This window comes from Vipera ursinii (assembly GCF_947247035.1).
Source record: "Vipera ursinii genome assembly, chromosome: 4".
In the NCBI taxonomy this organism is placed as follows: Eukaryota; Metazoa; Chordata; class Lepidosauria; order Squamata; family Viperidae; genus Vipera; species Vipera ursinii.
In genome coordinates, this window is record NC_139514.1 from 49,766,432 (window position 1) to 49,793,432 (window position 27,001).

Below are 27,001 nucleotides of genomic sequence, written 5' to 3' on the forward strand. Positions count from 1 at the left end.
GGACTTCAACTCCCAGAATTCCTGAGCCAGCATAGCTGGCTCAGGAATTCTGGGAGTTGAAGTCCACGAGTCATAAAAGAGCCAAGGTTGCCTACCCCTGGGCTAGGGGGTCTCAACCACGCCCACAAGGCCAACCGGGTGTGTGGGGGGGGGGAGGACGACGCGGGAAGCCAAAACAGGCACATGCGCGCATGCGGGGAACTTTAGCGCCAGGGAAAGGAAGGAAAGGAAGGAAGGAAGGAGGAGGAGGGATTGAGAATAGTGATGTCAGCTGGAATCTGCGTCCAATCGGCTCAGAGAGGGTGGAGGAGGCTGTGGTGTTGTCACCTGACTCTAGTCGGTTGGCCGAGAGCGTAGCGAAGGCACGGCGGAGCTGTCCGAGGAGGAATGTTTAGGTAGGAAACGCTCGCTTGGAGAGCTCGGGCTGGGCCGGAATGGGCCGGGAGGGGGGGGGGGAGGAAAGGGGGAGGGAGACGGGCGTGGGGTTTCGGCGCGCGGGCAGAACGGGCTCCCTGGACGGCAGAGGGACGGAAGAGAAGGGGAGGAGAGGAGCGGTAGAGCGCAGGCGCGCACGTTGTCGGATCGCTGTACTGCCTGTCCGTGTGCCCCCCCCCCGCGCGCCCCCTCCGCCCCCCCCCCCGATTGGCTGGGAAAGGTCGATCCCGTTGCGGCCCGCTGAAGATTTCGCGCGAGGCGGGTGGCGGGGAAAGGCGGCTCTTGGTGGCGTCGGAGGTTTTGTGCGCTGGTGGTCTTTCGCTTGTGTCTAGCGGGAGCAATGACACCCACCGGTGATCTGCATGACAGCGCCTCAATTAAAAAAACAAACAAACAAGAGTGCCAGGATTGAGTTACCGCGCGTAAATTAACTTTACTGTTACTGTTGAGGGTGTCTGTCTATCTATCTATCTATCTATCTATCTATCTATCTATCTATCTATCTATCTATCTATCATCTATCTATCCATCCATCCACCCACCCACCCACCCACCTACCTACCTACCTACCTACCTACCTACCTATCTATCTATCTATCTATCTATCTATCATCTATCTATCATCTATCTATCTATCTATCATCTATCCACCCACCCACCCACCTACCTACCTACCTACCTACCTACCTATCTATCTATCTATCTATCATCTATCTATCTATCTATTATCTATCTATCTATCTATCTATCTATCTATCTATCATCTATCTATCCACCCACCTACCTACCTACCTATCTATCTATCTATCTATCTATCTATCTATCTATCTATCTATCTATCTATCTATCTATCTATCTATCATCTATCTATCTCTGGGGTACAAGCCATTCGAGTCCTCTTTGACATAACCGCGGTATAGATACCCCGGGAGCCCTTTCGGCTATAAAAGAAGCAGATGTGGTCACTTGTTTTTCTGTGTAGTCTGGAGAAGTACCGGTAGTAAACCTGCCACTTTACAACCAGAGGATTAGTGAAAATCACTGTCTAAACAAGAAGTTTCATTCAGGCCATTTCAACCAGCTTTGGGAAAGAAATACCATCAAATCAAGTTTTGATGGGCACGATCCTAAACACCTTAAGTTTCAATCCCTACAGAAGAATTCGGCTGCTTCCAAGGGGGTGCATGTGTCAGGCATGAACAGAAAATATTTTTTTTAACAGAAAGAAGGAAAAATTTAAATTCTTGCAGTTTGAAAAGAAAAGAAAAGAAACAAATTACCATCATACTAAATGAGCACTGTGCAATGGGACTGGAGCTTGGAGATTTTTCTGAGAAATCGGTATATAGTATTACTAATTCAAGAACGTGGGTTCTAATTTAATTAAACTGTGAAGAAATTAGCAAAATATCTGTAGTGGGAGAAAATCTTTAGTCTAGCTGAAATGTGATTGTTTAAAATAATCTGATACTGTATGTTATGGAGATATGATCACTTGATTTATAATTAAGTGGAGACTGTCAGAACTTAATATATATGATCATTGCTTGGGCCACAAAGTTTCAGAATAGTTTGTAAAAAAAAAGATAGCAGATTCATAGAAGATTTGTCAAGAAACAAAAATAGGGCCCACTTCCTTGCATTTCTCCACTTTTCTATATTTAGCAGTTTCAAAAAAGCACTTAATTCTGACAGACCATATTTTGAATGATGTTCTCTATATTTTATTGAAACAAATCAATAAATACCATCTTGCTTGGCAATCCATAACAAATTCTTTTTTTGTTTACCAAAGAATCCTAAGACAGCAAGAGTTTACTTAAATTGCTACTGACGTTGATTAATGTGAAAAGAGTGATGATTCAAGATTTCATTTTGAATTAGCGTGTCAGCTTGGCTTGTATCTTGAATGGATGATACTGGAGGGACAATAACTTCTAACTTCTAGCAAGTGATTGATTGTACGTAGCAAGCAAAGACCTGGCCAGCAAAACTGATTTGTTTGTTAAATTTATTTGCCGCCTATCTCACAGTGGGGCTCTTCTAGATATATTATAATTTCATTCTAGTCAGGTGAGTGTTAACTGCTGACTAAACTAATTTTTAATGAGTGTATCTGAAGGTGGGTGCTGGAGACATAGTCTGTTGATATACCACCTGCCTCATTTAAACCTGCTCCCATCCCAAACTGAACAGCATAATCAAAAGACAAAGAATGTGTTTTGAGTAATTCAACATAACAAATAGCAATCCTTTTGTGAATGGCCCAGCATTTCATTGACTTCATGACATTTCTCACTCTATTCTGTTTATTATTCTATCAACTTATATTACATATCTCATAATTGCACATTTGGATGATGCACGTTGTATTAAAACCAAACAAAAATACAATGAATAAAACAGTGGCAGCAAGGACAAACCCAAGTCCAGTCATAAAAGCACAAAATACAAAATCATAGAGTGCCCTTAGGGCACACATAACCATAATTTCAATTGGGAAAATGTGACTATCCAAGACCAAGCCAAGTCCAAAAACGCCAGGGATAAATCAGCCATCATTAGACACATAGACATTAACAACATCTACAGACTATCCAAAAGGGACGCACCTCTCACCCAGCAATTTGCACCCAGATCGGCACTCCAAGGTTAACATCAGACCAATCAAGTAAACAATACCCCAATCAAGACTCTGCTGGTTTTGGTGACGCTTCTGATCAGCTGCATCATGCCATGGGGAGCCTGGCTGATACAGGCAAGGCAGGAGCACACACAGAGTCCGCTTTTTTTTTTTTTTTGGACAGCGGTGGGTTTAGGGTTGCTGCAGCTGATCAGAAGTGCCACTGAAAACAGCAGAGTCTGTGCGCATCTGCTATGCATGCGCTCACATGTCAACTGTGCTCTCCATGCCTTGGATCAGCTGCAGCGCACTGAGGAGAGCATGGCTGATGCGGGCTAGGCAGGCTGTTCACCGGCCTGAGGCACAGGGGGAAGATTTTCACTGCCAGACTCTCTAACTTCTTAAAAGTTTACTTGATGCAGAATGCATATCCTTCCGTTTCTGCATCAAGTTAAACAGTCTGATAGCGAAAATCCAATAGCGGGGGAAAAAATCTCAGTCTCATGCATGGGGAATCTGCACCAGCTGCCTCCCCCTCCCCCGCATGCCTCAGGTCAACGCCGCCAGCTGCTTGCGCAGATCTATTAGGCTGCTGCTGCCACCCGGAGGCCTGGCCCACCCAGCACAAAGGAGGCGAAGCAGCCAGTTAGCAAGCCCCGCATAGAGGTGCATGCCCACGCCCAGCAAGCAAAAGGCCACCCCGAGCGAGGAAAGCCAGATCCTCATTGGCACCATGGCCCTGCAGTCCCAGCCAGGATTACGTGCCTCGCTCCCGTCTCTTCTGGGCCTTGGCCGATGGGGATCCGGCTTTCCCCGCTCGGGGTGGCCTTTTGCTTGCTGGGCATGGGTATGCACCTCTACGCAGGGCTTGCTAGCTGGCTGCTTCACCTCCTTTGTGCTGGATGAGGCTGCCGCTCTTAGCGGCAGCGGCCTAATGGACTGCGTGAGCTGCTGGCAGCAGCAGCTTTGCGAGTGGCCACAGAAATGGCTCTGCGTGCCGCCTGTGGCATGCGTGCCATAGGTTCGCCACCACGGCTGTAGGGTCACAGGAAACAAGTCTGCTTCTGTGACAGCATTTTAGATATATGAAGCTTACTATCATGGCTGTCTCCTCAGTAATTTCTTCTGGAGGTTAAACATATCCTTTAATAGTTCCTCATAGGTTGTCTTTAGTTTAGTCTCTTCCCTATTTTTGTAGCCATGAAATTACTCTAATTTGTTTAAACTTTGGTGCTTAGAACTGGACATGTTATTCCAAATGGTGCCCAATAAAATCAGATCGGATTAGGGCAATTAATTCCTATGATCTGGACTCTTACATTTTTAATGCATCCTTAAATAGTTTTTTAGCATCTGCATCACACAGTAGGTTCATACTCAGCTTATAAACTATTACACTATCCGCATCCTTTTCATAAATATGACTGCTAAGCTAGATCTTCCTCCTCATACACTCTTTCCTTTCATTTTGTTCTTTCTATTATATGGAAACTTTTACTTTTATCCCTATTAAATTTCGTTATTCTAGTCCATTATTCAAACCCAGCTAGATCTTTTTGAATCTTTTAAAGTGTTAGCTACTGTTCCTAGTTTTCTATCATCTGTTATCACTTCAACCCATTTATTCAACTCATGAATAAAAATACCAAACAACATAGGTCCCAGGAGAGTCTTTTTGCAAGCCACTTGATATTAATGTTGGACCTGATGTAGAATCATTTAGGATATATATCTGGGTGTGGCCATTCACTCAAATATGATTTCACATAATCATGTAGGTAAGGTTTACTATTTTATTAATGGGGCACTTTGCTGAGGTCGACATACAATGCCTTTGGAAGTCTGTGGCTTATGAAGCTCGTAACTTCATAAGATAGGATTGTCTGACATGTGAGCACCCATTAAATGCTGCATCCTTATCCAATATTTCCCATATATATATTGTTGAATAATCTTGAGGACCTTGCCTACCATTGACAAATTGTCAAATTTGTAATTTCCCCAGTTGTCCTCCTTTCAATTGGGACCATACTTATTCTTTCGCCTGTAAAATAGGTTAGGTTGAAAGTTTTAATACGCATTACAGCTGAATGAGATTTCCTAAGCAGTAGTAAGAGACTTTTAATTACTATATCACACCGGGTTTTTCCATGAATTTAACACATCTGATCTCTTAAATATGTAGATAGTCATGTCTAAGGAGAAATCAGATATTTTAAATCCATTAGTGTATTCTAGATCTTGCAGTGTAGATTGCAGTCATGTAGTGACTGCCTTTCAGTAACAGAAGGAATTTATTAAAAATATGTTTTACATTTTAAGTATAAGGAGAAAAATAAGCAAAAATATTCTTGATATCAAATTACTTGTCATATTAACTGAGTGCATTTAAATGTTAAGATGGTGCAATAGCCAAGTCTATTTTTCTTTTTAGTAAAATGCTGTTTCATGCCATGTCAGCATAACATAATGAATCAGCAATTCTTAGCTACTGCTAGCACTCAACTGGAACATATCTATTTGTCCATAAAAGGGAAGGTGGTTGGAGGTGGGGTTAGTTATTCAACAATCATTTAAGGCTAATGCTCATTGTTAATCTTGAATTTATAAAGTGAGTATTTTTCTTTCATTATGAAATTAATATGCCGGGTCTATCTGGGAAAATAAGTTGTATCACAAAGAAAATATTTTTAATTTGGACTTTAAAAAGCAAGTAAAATGAGTATTTTTTTCTTTTAATTTTGTAATTGTTAAGTAAGATTTCTTAACCAATAATTTCTTGGGTTTTACACAATTTGACAACGAGAGAACATTTTTTCCCTGGGCAGCAGTACTAAAAATTCATTAACCGTAACATCCAGTTGACTTTTGGGCAAACAGAAATGTAAAAGGTGAAAAGAAAATCAATTGCAGTACCTAGTATGATCTGGATGTCAAGCTTTTGTAATTAGGTTTATTGAAATATTAAGTCCTACTTTTCATGAAAAACATTGTGGAATATCTTCATAGAAACCTATGTATTATTAAATATAATTTGAATAGTATTTTTTAAATGTAATAGTCTTACAAAAGACTATGTTGAGCTTTGTAAAAAAACAAAAGAAAACTGCTATACAGAAGTTTACAGGATGAAACTGCTGATAATTGTTTAATCTTGGCAGAATATCTGTTGAGGATTTTTATTCAAAATATTCCTGGATTTGTATCATCTGACCACTGTTTATTTCTTTATTATTTATTTCTGCATTTTCTTCTCTGAATAACTCCATGGGGAGGATCTAGGTGGTTTATGGATACTTTTATTTATAATTTCGAATGCTGACTCCAAGCAGTTGATCTCTTACTAAGTGATTATTTGATTTTAATACTGCATGATTGGGATTTTCTTCTGAACTGAATGGTTTATGGTGAATATATGCATGATCTTGCAATGCAACATGCTTGTTCTAAAATAGAGGTTAATATTTAAGCTTTCCAGTAATAGACAAAATGTACAATATTTACAATAATCTATTATCAAATTTATATAGCCGCCCACATCCCAAAAAAGTGACTCTGGGCAGAATACAACAATGAAGTAAAACAATAAATATAAAGCATTTATTATTAAAAATGTAAATACAATCATTAAAATATTAAAAAACTAAAGGTACAGACGGAGTGGCAGTGATGGAACTATCTTCATGTTACTTATCCCACGGAAGCTACCGATGATATATCTAGATCTTGAGGGAATTCCAGGACATTAACAGGGATGGAGTTAGCCTCACTTTGGAGGAGAATGTTCCATTAGCCCAGACATGTCAAGCTCGCAGTGTCACGTGACGTTGCGCGACATATCGGAACTTTTTCCCATTGCCGGCAATGGGATGGGCGTGGTTTCTCCATGACACTCCGGCCTGTGGGCCGGCAGTTTGACACCCCTGCCTTAGCCGGTGGCATGACAGAGAAGCCTGCCTCCCAAAGCCCACCAAGTGCAAGTGTCTAGCCAATGCAATCTGCAGCATGCCCTCTTTGTCAGATCTAATGGGATGGACAACTGTAATTGAGAAGAGGCAGTCCCTCAGGTAACCTGGTCCCCTGCCATGAATGGTTTTAAAGATTAAAACCAACACTTTGAATAGGAACCAGAAGCAAACTGGGAGCCAGTGCATCTTACATTGTTTTGGAGGTACACATAACTGCCCTAAAGCTGCATTCTGCACTTGTTGAAGCTTCCAGATACTCCTCAAGGACAGACCCATGTGCATTACGGTAGTCCTATCTGGAGATGATTATGGCATAAGTGGTTGTGAACAGAACCTCTCAAACTAGAAACGGGTTCAAGTGGCTCATCAAGGAAGCTGTAAAAGCCCTCCTAACCACGTACTCTACCAGCTCTTTAAGCAAGAGTTGTGAGTTAATCCCCAGAAGCCCCAGATAGTGCAATGTAACCCCATCCAACACCACAGATGGCATAATTCTAGAACCATCAGGCTGCAAAACCCAAAGCCATTCAGTCTTGTGGAGTTCAGCTGAAGTCTGTTGTTCCCCATCTGTATCCTCACAGTTCCAGTCACTGCGACAAGACTTTCACGGGTTTGCTTACTTTGCCAGCAGCAGAGATGTACAAATGGTTATCATCAGTGTACCGATATCTCGCCCCATGTCGATGGATGAACTCACCCAGCAGTCTCATGTAGTATTAAATAGGAGAGAGCACCAAATCCTGCAGCACTGCCGATGGGCTGAGTGTTGAATATCTACTTCCCAATCACCATCAATTGCAGTCAACTTCAGAGAAGGATAAATCAGCACAGCAGGTGCCTCCCACCTCCAGTCTTCTGAGCCAATTCAGAAGGATACCATTGCTTGATGGTACCAAAAGCCAAGAGGTCAAGTAGGGCAAAGGTGGTTTCACAACTTTCATCTTACTCTTGTCAGGGGTCATCCAAAATTTATCCTGTGTCTGGACTTTTTCTTAACCTCAGTAATGATAACTGCAAGATCTCATATTTTTCTGGATTCTTCTTAGCCTTTTCTTTCATTTTTTTTAATTTCCTGTGTCTTAGTAGAAGCAGTATAAAAATACAGAATACATCAAACCACTTGAGAATATGTGGTTAGCAAAGCATTCAAGATGGTTTCTCTTTTGCATCTAAGAGACTCTGAATATTCAATTTAAAGCAGGATGTGGGCACATTCTAGATTTTGTACATTACAATTATCTTTAATAATGATGGCAAGGAATGATAGGATTTGGAGTACAATGTCATATGGAGGAATATAAGGTCTATCTGAGGATAAGCATGAAAGTTGCAGTGCTCCAACGTGGCTACATTGTGATAAAACAAAATTCAAAACATTGAATTAGTTCTGTTTTATCAGAACCTTGAAATGCTTCAGAGATTCTGGGAAGTGAAATTCTGTTCTACCTTGTTCTTAATCTTAGTAGTATGGTTATAAATCCATGCTGCTGATACCAGCTAGTAATATTGCAAAACAAAAAATATTGGTGAAAGGTCAGTTAGCAAGAAAAACCACACTCAGTCATATAAATCCTAGGTAACGCTGATAGAATAGAGAACTCTGGTCTCAGAGATGGAACCTAGTTCAATTTATTGATATTTTTGTATCATTGAGACAGAATCACAGTGGTTTGTTGTTGTTAGTTGCGAAGTCGTATCCGGCCCTTGGCGACCCCATGGACAACGTTCCTCCAGGCCTTCCTGTCCTCTACCATCTTCTGGAGTCCATTTAAGCTCACGCCTCCTGCTTCAGTGACTCCATCCAGCCACCTCATTCTCTGTCGTCCCCTTCTTCTATTGGTTTACACTATATTATATTCTCATTCTGCTGTGCTGGCAGGGAAAAGGAATCCATGTATGAATGGCATGACTATGCAACCTGCTCTCACTGGGGGCCAGGTTATTAAAAGCTTACTAACATTTACTGGCCAGTGACCTCTCCGTATGTACTGGGCCCAGCTAAACTAACACAAATAACATTTTCATTTTAAAAAAAATGTATCCCTAAACTCAACACCAACAAGATGCAAATGCATACCCCTCCACCTGCCAAATTTCTCAGCAAACCAACCAGTTCAGTATGAAGCATTTGCAAATAGCCGTACTGTGTAATAATCCCCAAGCCAAGAGCAAGAGAAGAAATTTGTTTTTTTAAGCTTATTTGTGCATATATTTAAGAGAAGTCATTCTGCTTTTTTTTTTCCTTTTTTCCCCTTGACAAACCAGTTTGTAACGCTGCGTTGTAATTCCACTTGCACAGTTTGTTCTGCATCGGCCACATTTATTTATGTAGATGATGCAGAAGGAAGAAGTGGTTCAACTGGCCTATAAATTGAAATACGTGTTTATAATTCACGTGATGAAAAGGCACACGCAAATTTCTCTTGGTGGGAAAAACACTAGTGTTATTCCATGCTTGAAAGAGCAAGAAAGAAGATGATTGAGTATGGCTTTTATATATCTTCACTAGAAAACAGAGCAAAAGTGCTATTCCCATATCCGGCATTTGTTCAGTGACATAGTTTAACTGAAATGACAGAATTGTGTCTCACTGATCTTGATTTAGATTTAGAGCATTCTATCAAGTGGCACAATTCCTGATTAGGTTCTGCAATTCTGTATGGCAATATCTGTTCCTGATGAATAGATGGAAGACATGACATTCAAGTGGCTTACATTCTACAAATGAGGTTCTGTCTTATAACATGCTACAATGACAATCGGCCTACTTACTGCCTGTTTCTATCAATTCTATCACTAACGATGCACCTACACTGCACAGGATTATTATTTCCCACATAGCTTTAGCCATTTTGGTTAGAAAATTCTGCTTATATAAAAATGTACTGAAGTAGAACTAGATATGAAACATTACTTCACTTCTCAGTGTATTCTCACCCAATATTACTCAGTGCTGCTCATTCTGATTACCACTCGAGAATTGTGTATAAAATATTGTGTCTGTTTGCATCTAAGTGAGTGTAATCTGCAGAATGGCAATAAGTAAGTACAAGCACATCTTGTTGCTGCACAGCTGATTTAGTGCAGAGGGTGAACAGCTGACAGTATTAGATAAGATAGTTCAAAGACAAGTAGGGTTGCAAATGAAGGTTTATAAAAATTTATCAGACTTTGGAGATGTTTAAAAAAAACAAGCCTGTGTTCAGATGGATTTAAAAATGGAAAACCCAGCATGCAGTTGTTTTTTTTTAAAAAAAATTGAATAGGTTAACATTATGAGGAAAGGACACCTCATAATTAAATAGAAAATATTGAAGCAGAATAATAAAAAGTGCACTAAAATAAGTAACAGGATACAATCTGATTAGGTACAAACAGCAGCAAGATTGAAACTGTTTCAATTTTAAAAAGCTAACATTACCAAGTTCCTACAATCCAAAGAAGGAAAAAATAGTGGTAATAAGAATGAGAAGTTACTCCAGGCTCTGTATTCAAAGTGAAAAATCATATGCTTTGACTTGGGTGATATTAAACTTCTGTGGTGGCCTTCACCGTCAATTTGTCACACATTTTGTTGGCTTAAATATATTTAACATTTTGTAAATTTTATTTATTTCAGATCCGAAGAGGCGAAGCATGTTTTCCTCTGAGATCTTAATCAACATTTGTTATACAGAATGCCTTTAAGTGAAAGGAACAGTGTTGTTTTTGCATATGAATCTTCAGTACACAGTACCAATGTTCTGCTTAGTCTTGATGAACAAAGAAAGCAAGATCTTTTTTGTGATGTTACTATCTTAGTAGAAGACCAGAGATTTCGGGCCCATCGTTCAGTGCTTGCAGCCTGCAGTATCTATTTTCGTTCAAGAATTGTGGGTCAGTTAGAATCAGATCTTGTAATAATTTTACCTGAAGAGGTAAGAACATTTGCTTCTACTTATATAAACTTACTTTCTGCTACATTTAATGTTACTCAAAATAATATACATATTATTAGTAACTCAAAAGTCCACAAATTGTGCCAGAACTGAATAGGCAAATACTATTTCCAGCAAAACACGATAAATGTTCCATTGAAGCTAGACACTGTTCCCCATCTATCACAGAATTAAGGAAAAGAATTAATATTGTCGATAGTATTGTTATTCGTAAGATGTAAATGCATACTCCACATGTCAAATCTCTCACCAAATCATTTCAGTATAAAGTCATTGAAAATAGCAATCAGTATAATAATCACTAAACTGAGAGCAAAAGAATACATTTGTTTTTTTTAAGCTTATTAGTTCATATTTCTAAAAGGGGTCATTCTGCTTTCCCCCCTTTTTCCCCATGACAAGGTAGTTTGTAATATTGCATTGTAGTTCTGCTTGTATAATTTGTTTTGCATCAAATCTCTCTTTTTTTATATTAAACAATGCCCCCAGTTTCTCAGGCAAGTTCCATCAGAGCTAAGCAAAGCACTTGTGTTTTCCAAATCAGGATCAAAATAGGTTGGAGATAAAGTTGTTTCCTCTTCCTCAAACAGTTTGTTTCCAATTTTGATTCCTTCCTTACATTAGCTTCCTTTCACCAACCAGCTTTTTTTTGTTGTTTTGTTTCTGTTTTTTCTTTCCTAATTGAATAATTTGCAAACAAAACAGAGCTTATGTGGAAAGGAAAACCACAAGTGTGCCTCAGGAATTAAGAGAAGCTAAAGGAGAAGAATTACACAGAAGAACTATACAAGAATGAGCTTAATGTCCCTGATAATCACAATGAGTTGGTCACTGACCTCGAGCCAGACATCCTAAAATGTGAAGTGAAGTGGGCCTTAGAAAAGCTGAGCAACAACAAAGCTAGTGGAGGTGACAGTATTCCAGCTGAGCTATTCAAAATCTTAAAAGACGATGCAGTAAAAGTGCTACACTCAATTTGCCAGCAAATTTGGAAAACTCAACAGTGGCCACAGGATTGGAAAAGATCAGTTTACATTCCAATTCCAAAGAAAGGCAGTGCCAAAGAATGTTCAAAATATCGCACCATTGCACTCATTTCTCATGCTAGTAAAGTTATGCTTAAAATTCTACAAGCTAGACTCCAGCAGTATGTGGATCGAGAACTACCAGAAGTACAGGCAGGATTTCGAAGAGGCAGAGGAACTAGAGATCAAATTGCTAACATACGCTGGATCATGGAGAAAGCTAGAGAGTTCCAGAAAAACATCTACTTCTGCTTCATTGACTATGCTAAAGCCTTTGATTGTGTGGATCATAACAAACTGTGGCAAGTTCTTAAAGAGATGGGAGTACCAGACCATCTTATTTGTCTCTTGAGAAACCTATATGCGGGTCAAAAAGCAACAGTGAGAACTGGACACGGAACCACTGATTGGTTCAAAATTGGGAAAGGAGTCCGGCAAGGCTGTATACTGTCGCCTTGCCTATTTAACTTATATGCAGAGCACATCATGAGAAAGGCAGGGCTAGATGAATCAAAAGTTGGAATTAAGATTGCCGGAAGAAACATCAACAGCCTAAGATATGCAGATGATACCACTCTAATGGCAGAAAGTGAAGAGGAACTAAAGAGCCTCTTGTTGCAAGTGAAGAAGGAGAGTGCAAAACTTGGGTTGAAACTAAACATTAAGAAAACCAAGATCATGGCATCTGGCCCTCTCAATTCCTGGCAAATAGATGGGGAAGAAATGGAGGTAGTGACAGATTTTATTTTCCTGGACTCCAAGATCACTGCAGATGGGGACTGTAGCCAAGAAATTAAAAGACGCTTGCTCCTTGGGAGGAAAGCCATGGCAAATCTAGACAGCACACTAAAAAGCAGAGACATCACCCTGTCAACAAAAGTGCGTATAGTCAAGGCTAGGGTCTTCCCAGTTGCAATGTATGGCAGTGAAAGCTGGACCATAAGAAAGGCTGAGCGCCAAAGAATTGAAGCCTTTGAACTATGGTGCTGGAGAAGACTCCTGCAAGTCCCTTGGACTGCAAGGCGATCAAACCGGTCAGTCCTAGAGGAGATCAACCCTGACTGCTCTTTAGAAGGCCAGATCCTGAAGCTAAAACTCAAATACTTTGGCCACCTAATGAGAAGGAAGGACTCACTGGAGAAGAGCCTAATGCTGGGAAAGATTGCGGGCAATAGAAGAAGGGGACGACAGAGAATGAGGTGGCTGGATGGAGTCACTGAAGCAGTAGGCGTGAGCTTAAATGGACTCCAGAAGATGGTAGAGGACAGGAAGGCCTGGAGGAACAATGTCCATAGGGTCGCGATGGGTCAGACATGACTTTGCAACTAACAACAACAAAGGAGAAGAGTTGAAACTACTCTTTGCCTTCCAGATAAATTTTTAAACTCTTCTTGCCCTTTGATTTAAATAATACAAGAGTACACTGAGAAGGACGTATTTGGAACAAATTTTAAAATGGGAGGCATTAACTGTTGCTGAATTTCAGAAGAAACATACCACTATGAAAAATAGAAAACGTGGATCTATTTGGGAAAAGCAGTTTTGTAGATGGAAAAAGGGAAGCAACAGGAGCACTAAAAAGATCCTGAAAATGTATAAATTTACTTTGCTTTATTTAGGTTGAGTCAAGTAGTATAGAATTCTGAAGGGAAACAGAAAACCATATTGGATTACTAATATTCAGCTGTGTTTGTGTGAATGTATTTCTGTCTCTCTCTGTTTCTCTCACACACATACATTATTATATACATCATTCTTAAAGCATTGTAGATAAAACTGAGTTACAGTTTTAAAAGATGAGGTATCATTGTAATAAATGAGTAAGTGCTACAACATCATCAGCAATAAATATTTGTCTTATTAAAGGCTGTTTGGCAGCAGTCTAAATCAGAGGTCCCCAACCTTTGGGGCACCAGGGACTGGTTACGTGGGGAGTGGTTTTGCCTCAGACTGGAGGGGGTGTGGTTTTGTGTGCTGCCTGCATCCTGCAGATGGGACTTTGCTTGTTTTTGTGCAGCCCGGTTGCTGGAATGCCGTGGCCTGCTACCGGTCCGTGGACCGGGGGTTGGGGACCCCCGGTCTAAATCAAAAAGTAGTTCTTTTCCACACACAATTTTCAGAGTTTTCTTTAGTAAGGTTTTTTGTGATGCAGGAATTCTGGCAACTATTTTCAATTAAGAAAAAATATCCCCATTACATTGAGAGATTTTTTATTTATTTATCAAATTTCTATGCTGCCAATCTTGTCAAGGGACAACTCTAGGTAGCTTACAACCAAATAAAGAGAACAAGATAAAATATTAAAATAATAAATATTAGCGGTAAAAGTTTTCACACAAAATTAAAATAAACGTGATACTCTAGGCCAGGCTTTCTAGACTTCATGCAGTCCTTGACTTTATAGGCATTCATTTAGTGACTGTTCAAAGTCACAACTGCACTGAAAAAGTGACTTACTATTGGTCCTTGCACTTACCACCATTGCAGCATCCCCACAGTCATGTGATCAGTATTTAGGTACTTGGCAACCAGCATGTATTCATAACATTTGCAGTGTCCTGGGATCATGTGATTGCCACTTGCAACCTTCCCAGCAAATTCAATGAGGAAAGCCAGAGGGGCTTAACACCCATATTATTCACTTAACAACAAAGAGATAATAAAAGAGATAATAAAAGAGGCAAAAGAGATAATAAAACCAGGCACGGCTGACTTAACAACTGCCTTGCTTAGCAACAGAAGTTCTGGTCCCAATGATGTTCATAAGTGGAGGATTACCTGTATTTAAATGTTTTGGCTCAGAGTTTCCATTTTAATCTTGTTTTGCATATCCATGACTAGTATTTTGGAGCTAATGTATAATCCAAAATACATAGGCTCCAGTCTTTGGATTGTACAATTTATGTATTTGAAACACAGTTAATTTGTGTTCTGTACTTATAGAAGCTTTTCTAAATAAAAGTTTTCTCAGCTCTCCTCCATATGTTGTGGAGGAACCTAGTGAGGAAGCCAACTTGAAATGTCATTTGAATGTTTATTTGGCTTTAGAAAGAAGTTTGAATTATTTATTTTGGCAAACTATTCTGAAGAGCCTTGAAACAAGCGTAGTGATTTTTTTTTAGAAGTATCTTGTTTTGTGTTCATGTATTTTTATTAGAGTTTTTATCTAACGTACAAATAGAAACAAACATAATAGGGAAATAGGGAAGGAAAAAGAAAAGAGAAGTAAAATACAAAGTACAGTTACAACCTTAATTTTTTTACTATATATTTTTAGTAAATTCCAACCATTTCTATAACAACAAACTAATCATCAAAACCCAAAATCAAAATTTCATTTGTTTCTGTTTCCAGCATAAAAACAAAACTGGATACATTATTTTTCTTTAATTAAAGCAATTAATTTTCCCATCTCTGCCACTGTGATCAGTGTTTCCATCCATTCTTCCATGGTAGAAATTGATAAATCTTTCCATTTTTGCATATATACAGTTCTCGTTGCAGTCAACATAAATAATAACAAAGTTCCACTTTTTTTCAAGCTGTTTGTCCAGTAGTCCTAAAAAAAAACCTTTTAGTTTCAATTGTATATGTTTTAAAAACCTTCTGAATTAAAACATAAATCTGGCCAGAATGTTTTTTGCTTTATCACAGATCCACCAAAGATGATAAAAAGTACCTTCTTTACAATTAAACTGTGTAACAAACATATGAAATACTTTTGTATGTCGTTGACAGTTTCTCAGGCATTAGGTACCAATAATGCTTCATTTTATAAAAGTTTTCTTTTAGATTATAATTCAATGTAAATTACAGTCTACTCATTGACACAGTTTTCTACTGTTTTTGCATTATATTGTAACCAAAAAATTTAGCTGTGGAATCATACTGTATTTTAATGTACTCATTTTCCAGGTTCAGAGTAGAAGAATCTAATTGGAATAATCTATAAAATGTATAATTTATTTTGTTGTAAGCTTCAGTCTCTGATTACTTTCTTGGATTTCTTCATACTAATATTGGTCAGAAATATGAGTAGGTCAGTTCTGAAATATAAAAGAGGTTTTTTTTAGCTATACTTAAGCTTAATATGAAACAGGCCAAGACGAAACCTATCCTTATTTCTGGACAATTTTAATATTAATGTATTGTATTATATTTAACAATATATTTTTTCATTATGCACATGTCTTTTCTTCACCCGAACAGGTCACACTGAAAGGATTTGAACCTTTACTTCAATTTGCTTATACTTCCAAACTTATTTTAAATAAGGACAATGTGGCTGACGTTTGCAAATGTGCTGAGTTCTTGGGAATACATGACATTGAAGAATCTTGTTTTCAGTTCCTTAAATTCAAGTTTCTGGATCATAAATCAGGACAGCAGGAATATCCAAAGACAAAATGTTGTAAACCAAGTTGTCAGAAAGAGTACAGTAAAATGGGAAGTGTTGATGCTAGAGAGTTAGAAATCGATGAGTATGAAATCATACAAAATGAATGTGCTAAAAATTCTCAGCTGAAGGCATGCAGTACTGAACAAAATTCAGCAGTATCCCTACTGCAAGACAGTTCTAATCAAATCCATGACCCTGTATCAGAAAAGGATCAGTTTTTTAATGTAGAGTCCCTCTGCCCCAAATACAGGAAATTTAAAAAAGCTTTGGAAACTGATAAAATCCCTGTTTTAGAATCCAGTCCTGGTATTAATGAAATTCAGGTATCATCTGGTACTACTATCCATCAGGCTGAATCAAATATTACTGGTGCTATACAAAAACCTCTTGAATGTACAGCTGTGCATTCAGATGCAAAATGTGAAGATACTCAGGTAGCAATGGAAGAAAATGGAAAAGAAGACATCACAAATGAAATGGCCCCTCCAAATAAGAGTACTGAATGTTTAGTAGAAAAGATAGATTCTCACTTTGTTCACCATAATTCTTCTGCGGCTACTCATGGACTTTATTCTGCTTCTTTCTTAAATGCATATGATCCATACTGCAATTTAAGTGGTATACAAAGCAATACAGTGGTTGAAAAAAATGCCATTGCTGTGGGAGCCGAAAATTGCAAACCAATAAGTGAAAACACTGCTGAGGATCGAACTCCAAAATCTAATTTGTACGAGCAGGGAAATGTGAACAGTACATCGCCTAGCCATCGAAGCAGTGAGGAGAGAGAGATAGCAGAACAGTTAGCAAAGGGATTTTGGAGTGATGTTTACAACACAGATACAGCCTATCAAATAAACCTGTCTCCTGCATTGCCAAAAGAATTTTCAGAACAAAGCTGTTCAGAAAAGAAAACAGAATGTCCTTGGTTAGGAATCAGAATCAGTGACAGTCCAGAGAATGGCCCTCCAAGAACTTTTACAACATTGAGCTCTGTCACTTGTCCCTTCATCAGTAATCTCAGTACTGAAGGCGCTAATGAAGTTACTGGTGGAGACTGTATTCCAGAACAACAACCCGAGCAATGTCCGTATTCGTGTGTGATAAATTTGGAAGAGGATTCTGAAACGGACACAGAGGGTGATAGCGAATCCTTTTCTGCAAGAGAACAGGAATGTGAGGTAAGACTGCGTGTTATTCCTTTTTTCTTTGTTAAAAATTGTGCTTTTGACATGTATGCAAACTGAAAAGAAGGTAGCCCTGAAATTACGATCACCAACACAGTGGAAATTGAAAAAATACCATGAAAAAAAAAAGATCAGAGATTAAAAAAAAATCAATTCTTATTTAGGCTGGGTTCTCCACTACATTTGCAGGATATAACATCACTATAACTCAAACTATCCAATGGAATAAAATACCTCTTTTTCAGTATTTTTGCTGAGAATTCTTGTACATTATCGTATCAATGTACTGTACATATTTATTTGAATATTGAAATATGCATTGGTTGTCTTACAAGAATCTTTCTATATAGCTACAGGTGAAACTCGAAAAATTAGAATATCATGCAAAAGTTCATTTATTTCAGTAATGCAACTTAAAAGGGGAAACTAATATATGAGATAGACTCATTACATGCAAACCAAGATAGTTCAAGCCGTGATTTGTTATAATTGTGATGATTATGGCGTACAGCTCATGAAAACCCCAAATCCACAATCTCAGAAAATTAGAATATTATGAAAAAGTGCAATATTCTAGGCTCAAAGTGTCCCACTCTAATCAGCTAATTAAGCCATAACACCTGCAAAGGGTTCCTGAGCCTTTAAATGGTCTCTCAGTCTGGTTCAGTAGGAATCACAATCATGGGGAAGACTTCTGACCTGACAGTTGTGCAGAAAACCATCATTGACACCCTCCATAAGGAGGGAAAGCCTCAAAAGGTAATTGCAAAAGAAGTTGGATGTTCCCAAAGTGCTGTATCAAAGCACATTAATAGAAAGTTATGTGGAAGGGAAAAGTGTGGAAGAAAAAGGTGCACAAGCAGCAGGGATGACCGCAGCCTGGAGAGGATTGTCAGGAAAAGGCCATTCAAAAGTGTTGGGGACTTTCACAAGGAGTGGTGTCAGAATCCATTTATATCACATTCATAAATGTATGTTTAAAACATTATCCCCCCCCTACTGGATTCTGCCATCTCCCGAGGAAGGAGGAGCGGATGTGGATTCAGCCTGCCTTAGGTTATTTCAAAGACCAAGGGAAACTTTGAACTGGGAGAACAAAGGGGAGGGTTAGGGAAGAAGGCATCTGGCCTGTGTGTCTATTTGAATCTGTAAAAGAAGAAGTTCCCTTTTTTCCCACGAAAGGGATGACACGAAGTAAATGATGGGCTGACCAAATGGGGTTGAGGGAAGGGGGGTTGAACCGGGAACTCTTTATAAAGTTTCAATCTGTAAAACAATACCAGGTCCTGTCTTGTATTTCCACAACCAAACATGTCCTAGTAAAAATTCCTTTTGGACTAGAACTGACTCCAAGAGTTTTTGTTTTCCTAAGACGTGAATTGGGGTGGGTCCTGACAAATGGACTGAGGCTGGAGTCAGTGCATCAAGAGCCACCACACACAGACGGATCCTGGACATGGGCTTCAAATGTCGTATTCTTCTTGTCAAGCCACTCCTGAACAACAAACAACGTCATAAGCGTCTTACCTGGGCTAAAGAAAAACAGACCTGGTCTGTTGCTCAGTGGTCCAAAGTCCTCTTTTCTGATGAGAGCAACTTTTGCATCTCGTTTGGAAACCAAGGACCCAGAGTCTGGAGGAAGAATGGAGAGGCACACACTTCAAGATGCTTGAAGTCCAGTGTGAAGTTTCCACAGTCTGTGTTGATTTGGGGAGCCATGTCATCTGCTGGTGTTGGTCCACTGTGCTTCATTAAGTCCAGGGTCAACGCAGCCATCTACCAGGAGATTTTGGAGCACTTCATGCTTCTTTCCGCAGACCTTTATGGGGATTCTGACTTCATTTTCCAGCAGGACTTGGCACCTGCCCACACTGCCAAAAGCACCAAACCCTGGTTCAATGACCGTGGGATTACTGTGCTTGATTGGCCAGCAAACTCGCCTGACCTGAACCCCATAGAGAATCTATGGGGCATTGCCAAGAGAAAGATGAGAGACATGAGACCGAACAATGCAGAAGAGCTGAAGGCCGCTATTGAAGCATCCTGGTCTTCCATAACACCTCAGCAGTGCCACAGGCTGATAGCTTCCATGCCACGCCGCATTGAGGCAGTAATTGCTGCAAAAGGGGCCCAAGCCAAGTACTGAATACATATGCATGCTTATACTTTTCAGAGGTCCGATATTGTTCTATGTACACTCCTTGTTTTATTGATTGCATGTAATATTCTAATTTTCTGAGATTGTGGATTTGGGGTTTTCATGAGCTGTACGCCATAATCATCACAATTATGACAAATCACGGCTTGAACTATCTTGCTTTGCATGTAATGAGTCTTTCTCATATAGTAGTTTCCCCTTTTAAGTTGCATTACTGAAATAAATGAACTTTTGCACGATATTCTAATTTTTCAAGTTTCACCTGTATATATTCAGCTTTCATAGTACCCTTGCATGATTTTTCAGTGTTATGTTCTTCATTCAAACATTCTTTTAATCTATCCTCCTCATTTGTATATCTTTTATCCATAATTATAAACTGGAACAACTGTTCTTAATGTTTGTGGTGGCTTTGTTTTAGGACTTTGCAAAGATTCATATAAATAGAGGCAGGCATATAATTTAGCCAGCAACAACATTATTTCTTTCCAGTTTTGGCTTCCAAGGTCAGGGAGCAATTCAATGTGATCATTCTAATAAGCAGGACTTAACTACTCATCTGTGGCAGGGAGATGGATTTTCACAAATCAAACATTTAAAGATGTACTAATGGGTTAATTACCTGTTATCAAATTGAATTATTGTTGTAAAGAAAAAACTATTATTGTGTTATGGAATGTTAGTGATATGACTTTGGAAATGTTTTGAGAGATAAACACTAAGTCTGATTGCTAAAGAATATGGGTTTAGAATTTCAGATTTGAATTCTACTAAGTTATGAAACTTTAATCAAATATCTGTATCTTCCAGGTAAAGCTGCCATTTAATCCACAGAAGATAATTTCACTCTCCAGAAATGACTTTCAGTCATTTCTGAAAATGCACAAATTGACTCCGGAGGAGCTGGATTGTATCCATGATATTAGAAGACGAAGTAAAAATAGAATTGCAGCACAACGCTGTCGTAAACGAAAGCTAGACTGTATACAAAATCTTGAATCAGAAATAGAAAAATTGGTATGTATGGATAGTTTGGGTGTACATTCTGACGTAGTTCTCTGAATTTGCCAATTTGTTTATTTCCCTTGCATTTCTATTCACTGTATTTGTATTGTTTTTATATTACGAACTTCCATACTGGGACTGGAATTAGTAGGCGCCAAAGTGAAATGAATAAATAAATACATTTAAAAATTCAAATAAATCCTCGATTCTTTGTTATGTTGACTACATATATGGTTATCTTTAATTATGATAATAAACATTTTGGTTCTTCCTTTTCTTTTCTCAATTTATAGGAAAATATTGAATATATTTTGCTTACCTGGCGCTAGCTGAGTGTATCTGCACTGATTTCATTTGCTGTGGCCTGACTGAAATGAAATAGCTTACTTTGCTACCACTGTTTTTATTATTTTCACTTGCCACGACGTTTTTCAAAAAATTTCTTGACTTGTAACTCATTTATTGACAAAAATCTGAAAAAACTTGCTCTGAGAGCAGTTTCTATATATAATATGTGTAATGTTGTTATTCTTTTGTTGAGGTAAATAAATGCTGCCTTTCACTAATATTTTTTGAAGAAATTTCAAGATTTTCTGGGAAAACAGTATTTTCCCTACATAACTTTTTTTTAAAAATTCCATTTATATCCCGCCCTTCTCCGAAGACTCAGGGCGGCTTACAAGCTGAGCAGTAGCCTTCATTCTATGTATATGCCTGCTTATTAGGGCTTTCACACACACCCCAAGCGGCATTATTACAAAGTCAGCTTAATTGCCCCCAACAATCTGGGTCCTCATTTTACTTACCTCGGAAGGATGGAAGGCTGAGTCAACCTTGAGCCTGGTGGGATGCGAACCTGCACTAATTGCACGCAGCTGGTGTTACTTAAGGAGGCATTAGCCCACTGCTCCACCAAGGCTCTTGTGGACCTGATTCCATGGGGCTGACAGCAAAGTGACAGCTTTGTTAAATAAAGGGGTGCTGATGATACTCACATTATATAAGTTATAGTAGTTAAAATAATCCCCATATCAAAGTTAAATATTGATTGTCCAGAAAAGGAAGCAAACACATTTCATATGCTTTTATTGTTAATAGAAAACTTCATCACAATTTATAATTACTAAATATTATATAAACAAGAAAGAATGCCTTTGCTCCAATTATGACATTGGCTTATTGACAAAGTATTTCAATATAAAAACTTCAGTAGTAGCATTGTAGTGATCATATTTCTGTCAGAATATAGATCCTTTTTTATTTGACCTGTTGCTAAGTCTATGCTTTCTAGAACTGCTTCAGAAATGTTCATATAAGCCTGGATCCATGTAGTCCAATATTACTCACTTGATTGACAGCATCCCTCTGAGTTGCTGTACATTGTTTTACATAACAATATTCAAAATTGTTTAAGTACTGAGGACTGAGTACGTTTGTTTTAAAATTGCTTAAATGTCTAAATTTACCTAATTTAGGGAATGTAGAACCTTATTGCTCTTTCATTTGTTTTTTAAAATTTATTTATTTATTTTAATCCCATTCTTCTCCGAAGACTCAGGGTGGCTTACAATCTAAGCACAAATCAGTGTGCTTAGCAATAGCCTTCGTTCTATGTATATACCTGCTTATTAGAGCTTTCGGGGGGCCCCAAGTGGCATTTTTACAAAGTCAGCTTATTGCCCCCCAACAATCTGGGTCCTCATTTTACCTACCTTGGAAGGATGGAAGGCTGAGTCAACCTTGAGCCTGGTGGGACTCGAACCTGCACTAATTGCAGGCAGCTGGTGTTACTTAAGGAGGCATTAGCCCACTGCTCCACCAAGGCTCTTTCCTTTCTAATTTCATTATTCAAGGGCTACAAGAGACACGGTAGTGATGCAGTGATATCATGGGAAAGAATATTCAAATTTTTGAGCCCTTCTCTCATTTGGGGGTGGTTTTTTTGTTAGTAAATGGCTATTTAAACCTGTAATATTATTAATATCTGGTTCACCTTTCATTTTGAAGAAAAATCAGAAAGATTGTTCAATAATTATTCTGTTAACTTGTCACCAAATGTTGATGACCAGTGAACTGTATGATTTATACTGCCTAATATTTACTTAGGTTTCCTTTACTATGGTTAAGTTGTGTTAATACTGTGTATTCTTTCTGTATGGTTAAGTTAGATTAATACTTATGTTTGAAACTGAATTGGTATGTACTCTAAGCAATCATTATTGTCGCTGTTTTCAAATCCAAAACAAACTGTAAAATATAACTTTGCCTTAGTAGAAACCCACCCCACTCAGTATTTCTGAACTCAGAACTTCTCTGTTTTCTTGCAGCAAAATGAAAAAGAGAACTTACTGAAGGAAAAAAATCACATTTTGTCAACACTGGCCGAGACAAAACAGAATTTAACAGGACTTTGCCAGCAAGTATTCAAGGAAGCAGCGCTGAGTCATGAGCAAATCCAGATTCTTGCAAAATACTCAGCCTCTGAATGTCCACTTTCACTTTTGGTTCCCGAGAGGGATCAAGTAGCACCTTCTGATATCTCATCTTCAGTACCATTATGTGTTGAATTATCTGCTGGTCTTTCTGTTATATCATCTAATGATCAGAATTCTAGTTATCAACATATCAAAGGAGGCTATGATGCAGGATATGATCAAGCACAAGAATTATGTCCAGTTCCTGTGAGAATATCAGAGAAAACACTGTGCTTGGAACAGTGTGTGCAGAGTGGTAGTGGTATCACAGATTTTTGTCAACAAATGACTGACAAATGCACTACAGATGAAAATTCTTTTTAAAATTCAGCCTAGCATGATTGAGGCCTGAGTCATCATCTGAGAAGGTAGAACTGCAGCTGCATTAATTTTGCATTTCATATCCATCATCCTCAATCAAACCTAAATGTAATTATGGGCTTTTCTCTAATGACATGCAAAACTTATGCAATATACTTAAGTGTAAAAGAAAGAAATCCACACAGTTTTGTTATTTCAGATGTCCAGTGCCATGGAAGGCAGTAACATTTGTTTCATCCACTACTTCACATTTATTGATAATTCCAATCTAGGGGTGTTAAAAATTTGATAGTAAAACAAAACACTTCAAGAATCTAAATCTTTGAGAAAGTTAGGTCTCTGTGCTACAGCTGTACTTATTCTTGATAGCTTGCTGTCCTTCCATGAACTCCAGATGAAAATATTTATAATAGACTATGTTAATTTGTGCTTCCTACTTAAAGTTTGGTGTGGTTTTCATAAGGATAAATGAAATGATCACATATTCTGGAAGGATTTTAACTTTTGTTATTAACTGTGGGACCAAGTTGGGTGTATTGGGAAAATCCTCTTTTAAATAGATTACTTTTATGGGTAAAGCTAATTGTAGCTGTTCAAATTCAGTAGCTTACAATTCAGTTATAAAAATAAGCCACTTTAAAGCTTCAATAATTTAACTACTAAAAAAAGCAATTAGAACATTTTACTGTAGCCAGTGCTGCATTGTATTAATTACAGAAAGTCTGTATAAATTCTGTAATGGTATAGTGCTCTTAATAATAGAAGATTTATCTACTGAACCTCAAATACTTTTCCTGGTTTACAAAATATAAAAGCCAATGGAATTCTTTGTTTCCTACCTCAGAACATATAAGTTTTTGTAACTGTGTTTGGAACACAATCATCTTTCTGTGACAATTTTTGCCTAACATATTTACTATTTGAGAACCCTGCAATCTTCTCTGGTATTCTGAAATATTGGTTAAGTTTAGCAATCAATTTAGCCTCTAGAAAAGTAAGTTTGTATTTCTAACATATAGCATCATTCTACATAGTAAATATTTGGCCAAATATACCATCCAAACAGTGCTACTAACAACCAGCATGTATTACAGAAAACTACACTACCTCAGAGTGATTTCAATATCATTCAAAGCTGCAGTGATGTTCACAAATACTTGTCACAAATTAGCATTAAGAATTACAACGCTTACAAACTTTTAACTTCATTGTGGAAGTTTCCTCTAAATATGCATGAATTCTTTTGCATGTATTCATTTCTCTTTTGATCATATAGGGAATGAGTCCTTAAAAGCCTTTAGCTGGCATTATATGTGTTGTGTGCATCTAACGAAACTCTTACTCTTGAAGAGTACAAATGTGTTTCTTTTCTGGGAATCACGTTTTGATTTTTCAGGTCCACCTCATTTTTTTTGACAAATCAGTTAACAGTGCCAAATCTGTTGGGCATACAATATGAAAAACTATCCTGGAGAATTAACTTAAGCCTATTTTGAAACAATTGATACAGTTGCTTCTAAAGAAGTATGCGCTGTAAATTCTAAATTCTATGTTTATATAACTGGGTTGGCTAATTTTGTGACTGAATTCATACAATCTGGTGGTTGGGGCTTCTGTCCCTCAGAAATTTATTGATAAGGTATGTGAAATAATGGGTCATTGATCAGGAAAGCAATGAAAAGAGCCTTTATTGCATCTTGATTTAAAAACGTCAATGCTTGTGAATGAGACTCCCAGGTTTAATTCCCATTTTTACAGGAATTGTCTAATTTCTACTATCTAATTTTGGGGTGGGAGAAACTGAGGTAGCTTAACACCTAAACAGCTATCTCTAGGAGATTATGTAGAGTAATATTTTTGCTTTGCGTGCAAACATTGAAAAAGTGAATCATCAACTTGAAATACATCAGTTATAAGAAACTCAGGTAAAATTTGAGCATTCAGTTCTGACTTTGAACAATATTTGCATCAAGGCATGTTAAAATAGTTTTAAATATTTTGGGCAGAACGTTAGAAATTCTAACCATAAAAGCATAAAGATTGTATAAAAACAACCCTTAATTCCAGTTGATTTTTAAAAAAACTTTTCATAGTCCAGTGTTTTTAATGCAATAAAACTATCCTTTCTGATATCTTCATTTTTGTAAAAATTTGGCATTGTAAAATTGATGCATACCAACTGATTCATACTATTAAAGGAGAACTCTGGAAATGACGTTATTTATACATTTATATAATATATTAAAGAAACAAATATTGACTTTGAATAAAACTCTTTAAAAGTTACTTTCATATTTTGCATTTATCGTTTTTTAAAATAAATGTGTCTATTATTATGCTATCTGGGATTTTAAAGATTGTTTTGAAGTTGAATAACTACACCACACATATAAATATGTAGGTGCTCACACAAATCTAAGCATGCCTATTTCATACATTTTTTTCCCACTGTTTCCTTTGGGGGTTATAAGAGATTTGGACATATTTTTAAAGTGACAACAGCTTGAGGAGATCATCATGAATTGCTTATTCCATATTTAGCAATGTGAGATATATGTTGATTTATTACAAGTCTCAATTTTGAGTCTGATTTGTTTAACAATTAGAAATATCTGGAGAAGAAATGAAGCATGTGTTTCTCCTGGTTCATGCAATGTGTAATTGTGTTAGCTAAACAAGTGTGTCAACGCTGCTAACATCGGATGTTCTTTCTTTGACAATAGATGGAAATGCAGCCATTTTCTCTATTGCTTTTAGAATTAGTTGCTCCTGGGAATGTGGATGAGAATCCAGCTAGTCATAACAATAATAACTTAATCGTGGGAACCCAAGGACGTTGGGTCCAAAGCTGGCAGGCTGGAGAGCTGGGGAGAAAGCTGGCGCTTCAAGCTAATTGGGGAATGTGATTTATGACTGTTTATTGGAGGAGGGAATTGCACTTTGTTACTTTGTATCCAGGGAAGGGGAATTTAGTTTTGGGTTTCAACCGTGTAGTGCCCATACTTTGTTTCTCGAATAAAAGATTCTTTAAGGTAAACAATGCCTCGAAGTTCTTTTGAAGAGTTTCATCTGTCGGAACCATGACAAAAATTGCTAGAAGCAATTTTAATTTCACTTGGTGAACCTGTTACTATTCTTTGGAAACATTGCTGTTTAAAAGTTTTGACTGAGCTGTTTCATAACCTGCTTTTTATTACACTGTTAAACTCTTGTTAAGATGGTTCAGAACTGGTTAGTTGAAAGAAGTAGTGTATCATTTCATATTACAGCTTTTAAGTTAATATATACAGTGAGTCATAGAAATATTATGTACCAAGCAGGTAAGTTTCATATACTACTATCATATAGTACTGGTATTTTTTATGTAAAGGTCAACATATGTAGGTCATATTTAGTAAGCAGTATTTTTTTAAAAAAGCCATACTACTTAATCTCCATGAAGCATAGCAGTTCTGAAGGGCTATTGGTCAA

At 37.8% G+C, this 27,001-nt stretch overlaps 1 protein-coding gene across 1 annotated transcript; it reads left to right on the forward strand.

Annotated features, from left to right (window-relative positions):
- Positions 1-253: 253 nt before the first annotated feature.
- BACH1 (BTB domain and CNC homolog 1) lies at positions 254-26,570 on the forward strand. The gene is made up of 5 exons (XM_083361784.1): positions 254-395; positions 10,646-10,943; positions 16,199-17,566; positions 20,541-20,747; positions 23,063-26,570. Exons 2-5 carry the CDS (start codon positions 10,704-10,706, stop codon positions 23,531-23,533), a joined length of 2,286 nt encoding a protein of 761 aa, XP_083217910.1. The 5' UTR covers positions 254-395; positions 10,646-10,703; the 3' UTR covers positions 23,534-26,570.
- Positions 26,571-27,001: the final 431 nt, after the last annotated feature.

Excerpts from the sequence above, each read along its gene's own strand:
- BACH1 (XM_083361784.1), top strand. The coding sequence starts at position 10,704 with ATGCCTTTAAGTGAAAGGAACAGTGTTGTTTTTGCATATGAATCTTCA. Across the intron at positions 10,944-16,198 it reads TAATAATTTTACCTGAAGAG|GTCACACTGAAAGGATTTGA; the intron begins GTAAGAACATTT and ends TCACCCGAACAG. Across the intron at positions 20,748-23,062 it reads AATCAGAAATAGAAAAATTG|CAAAATGAAAAAGAGAACTT; the intron begins GTATGTATGGAT and ends GTTTTCTTGCAG.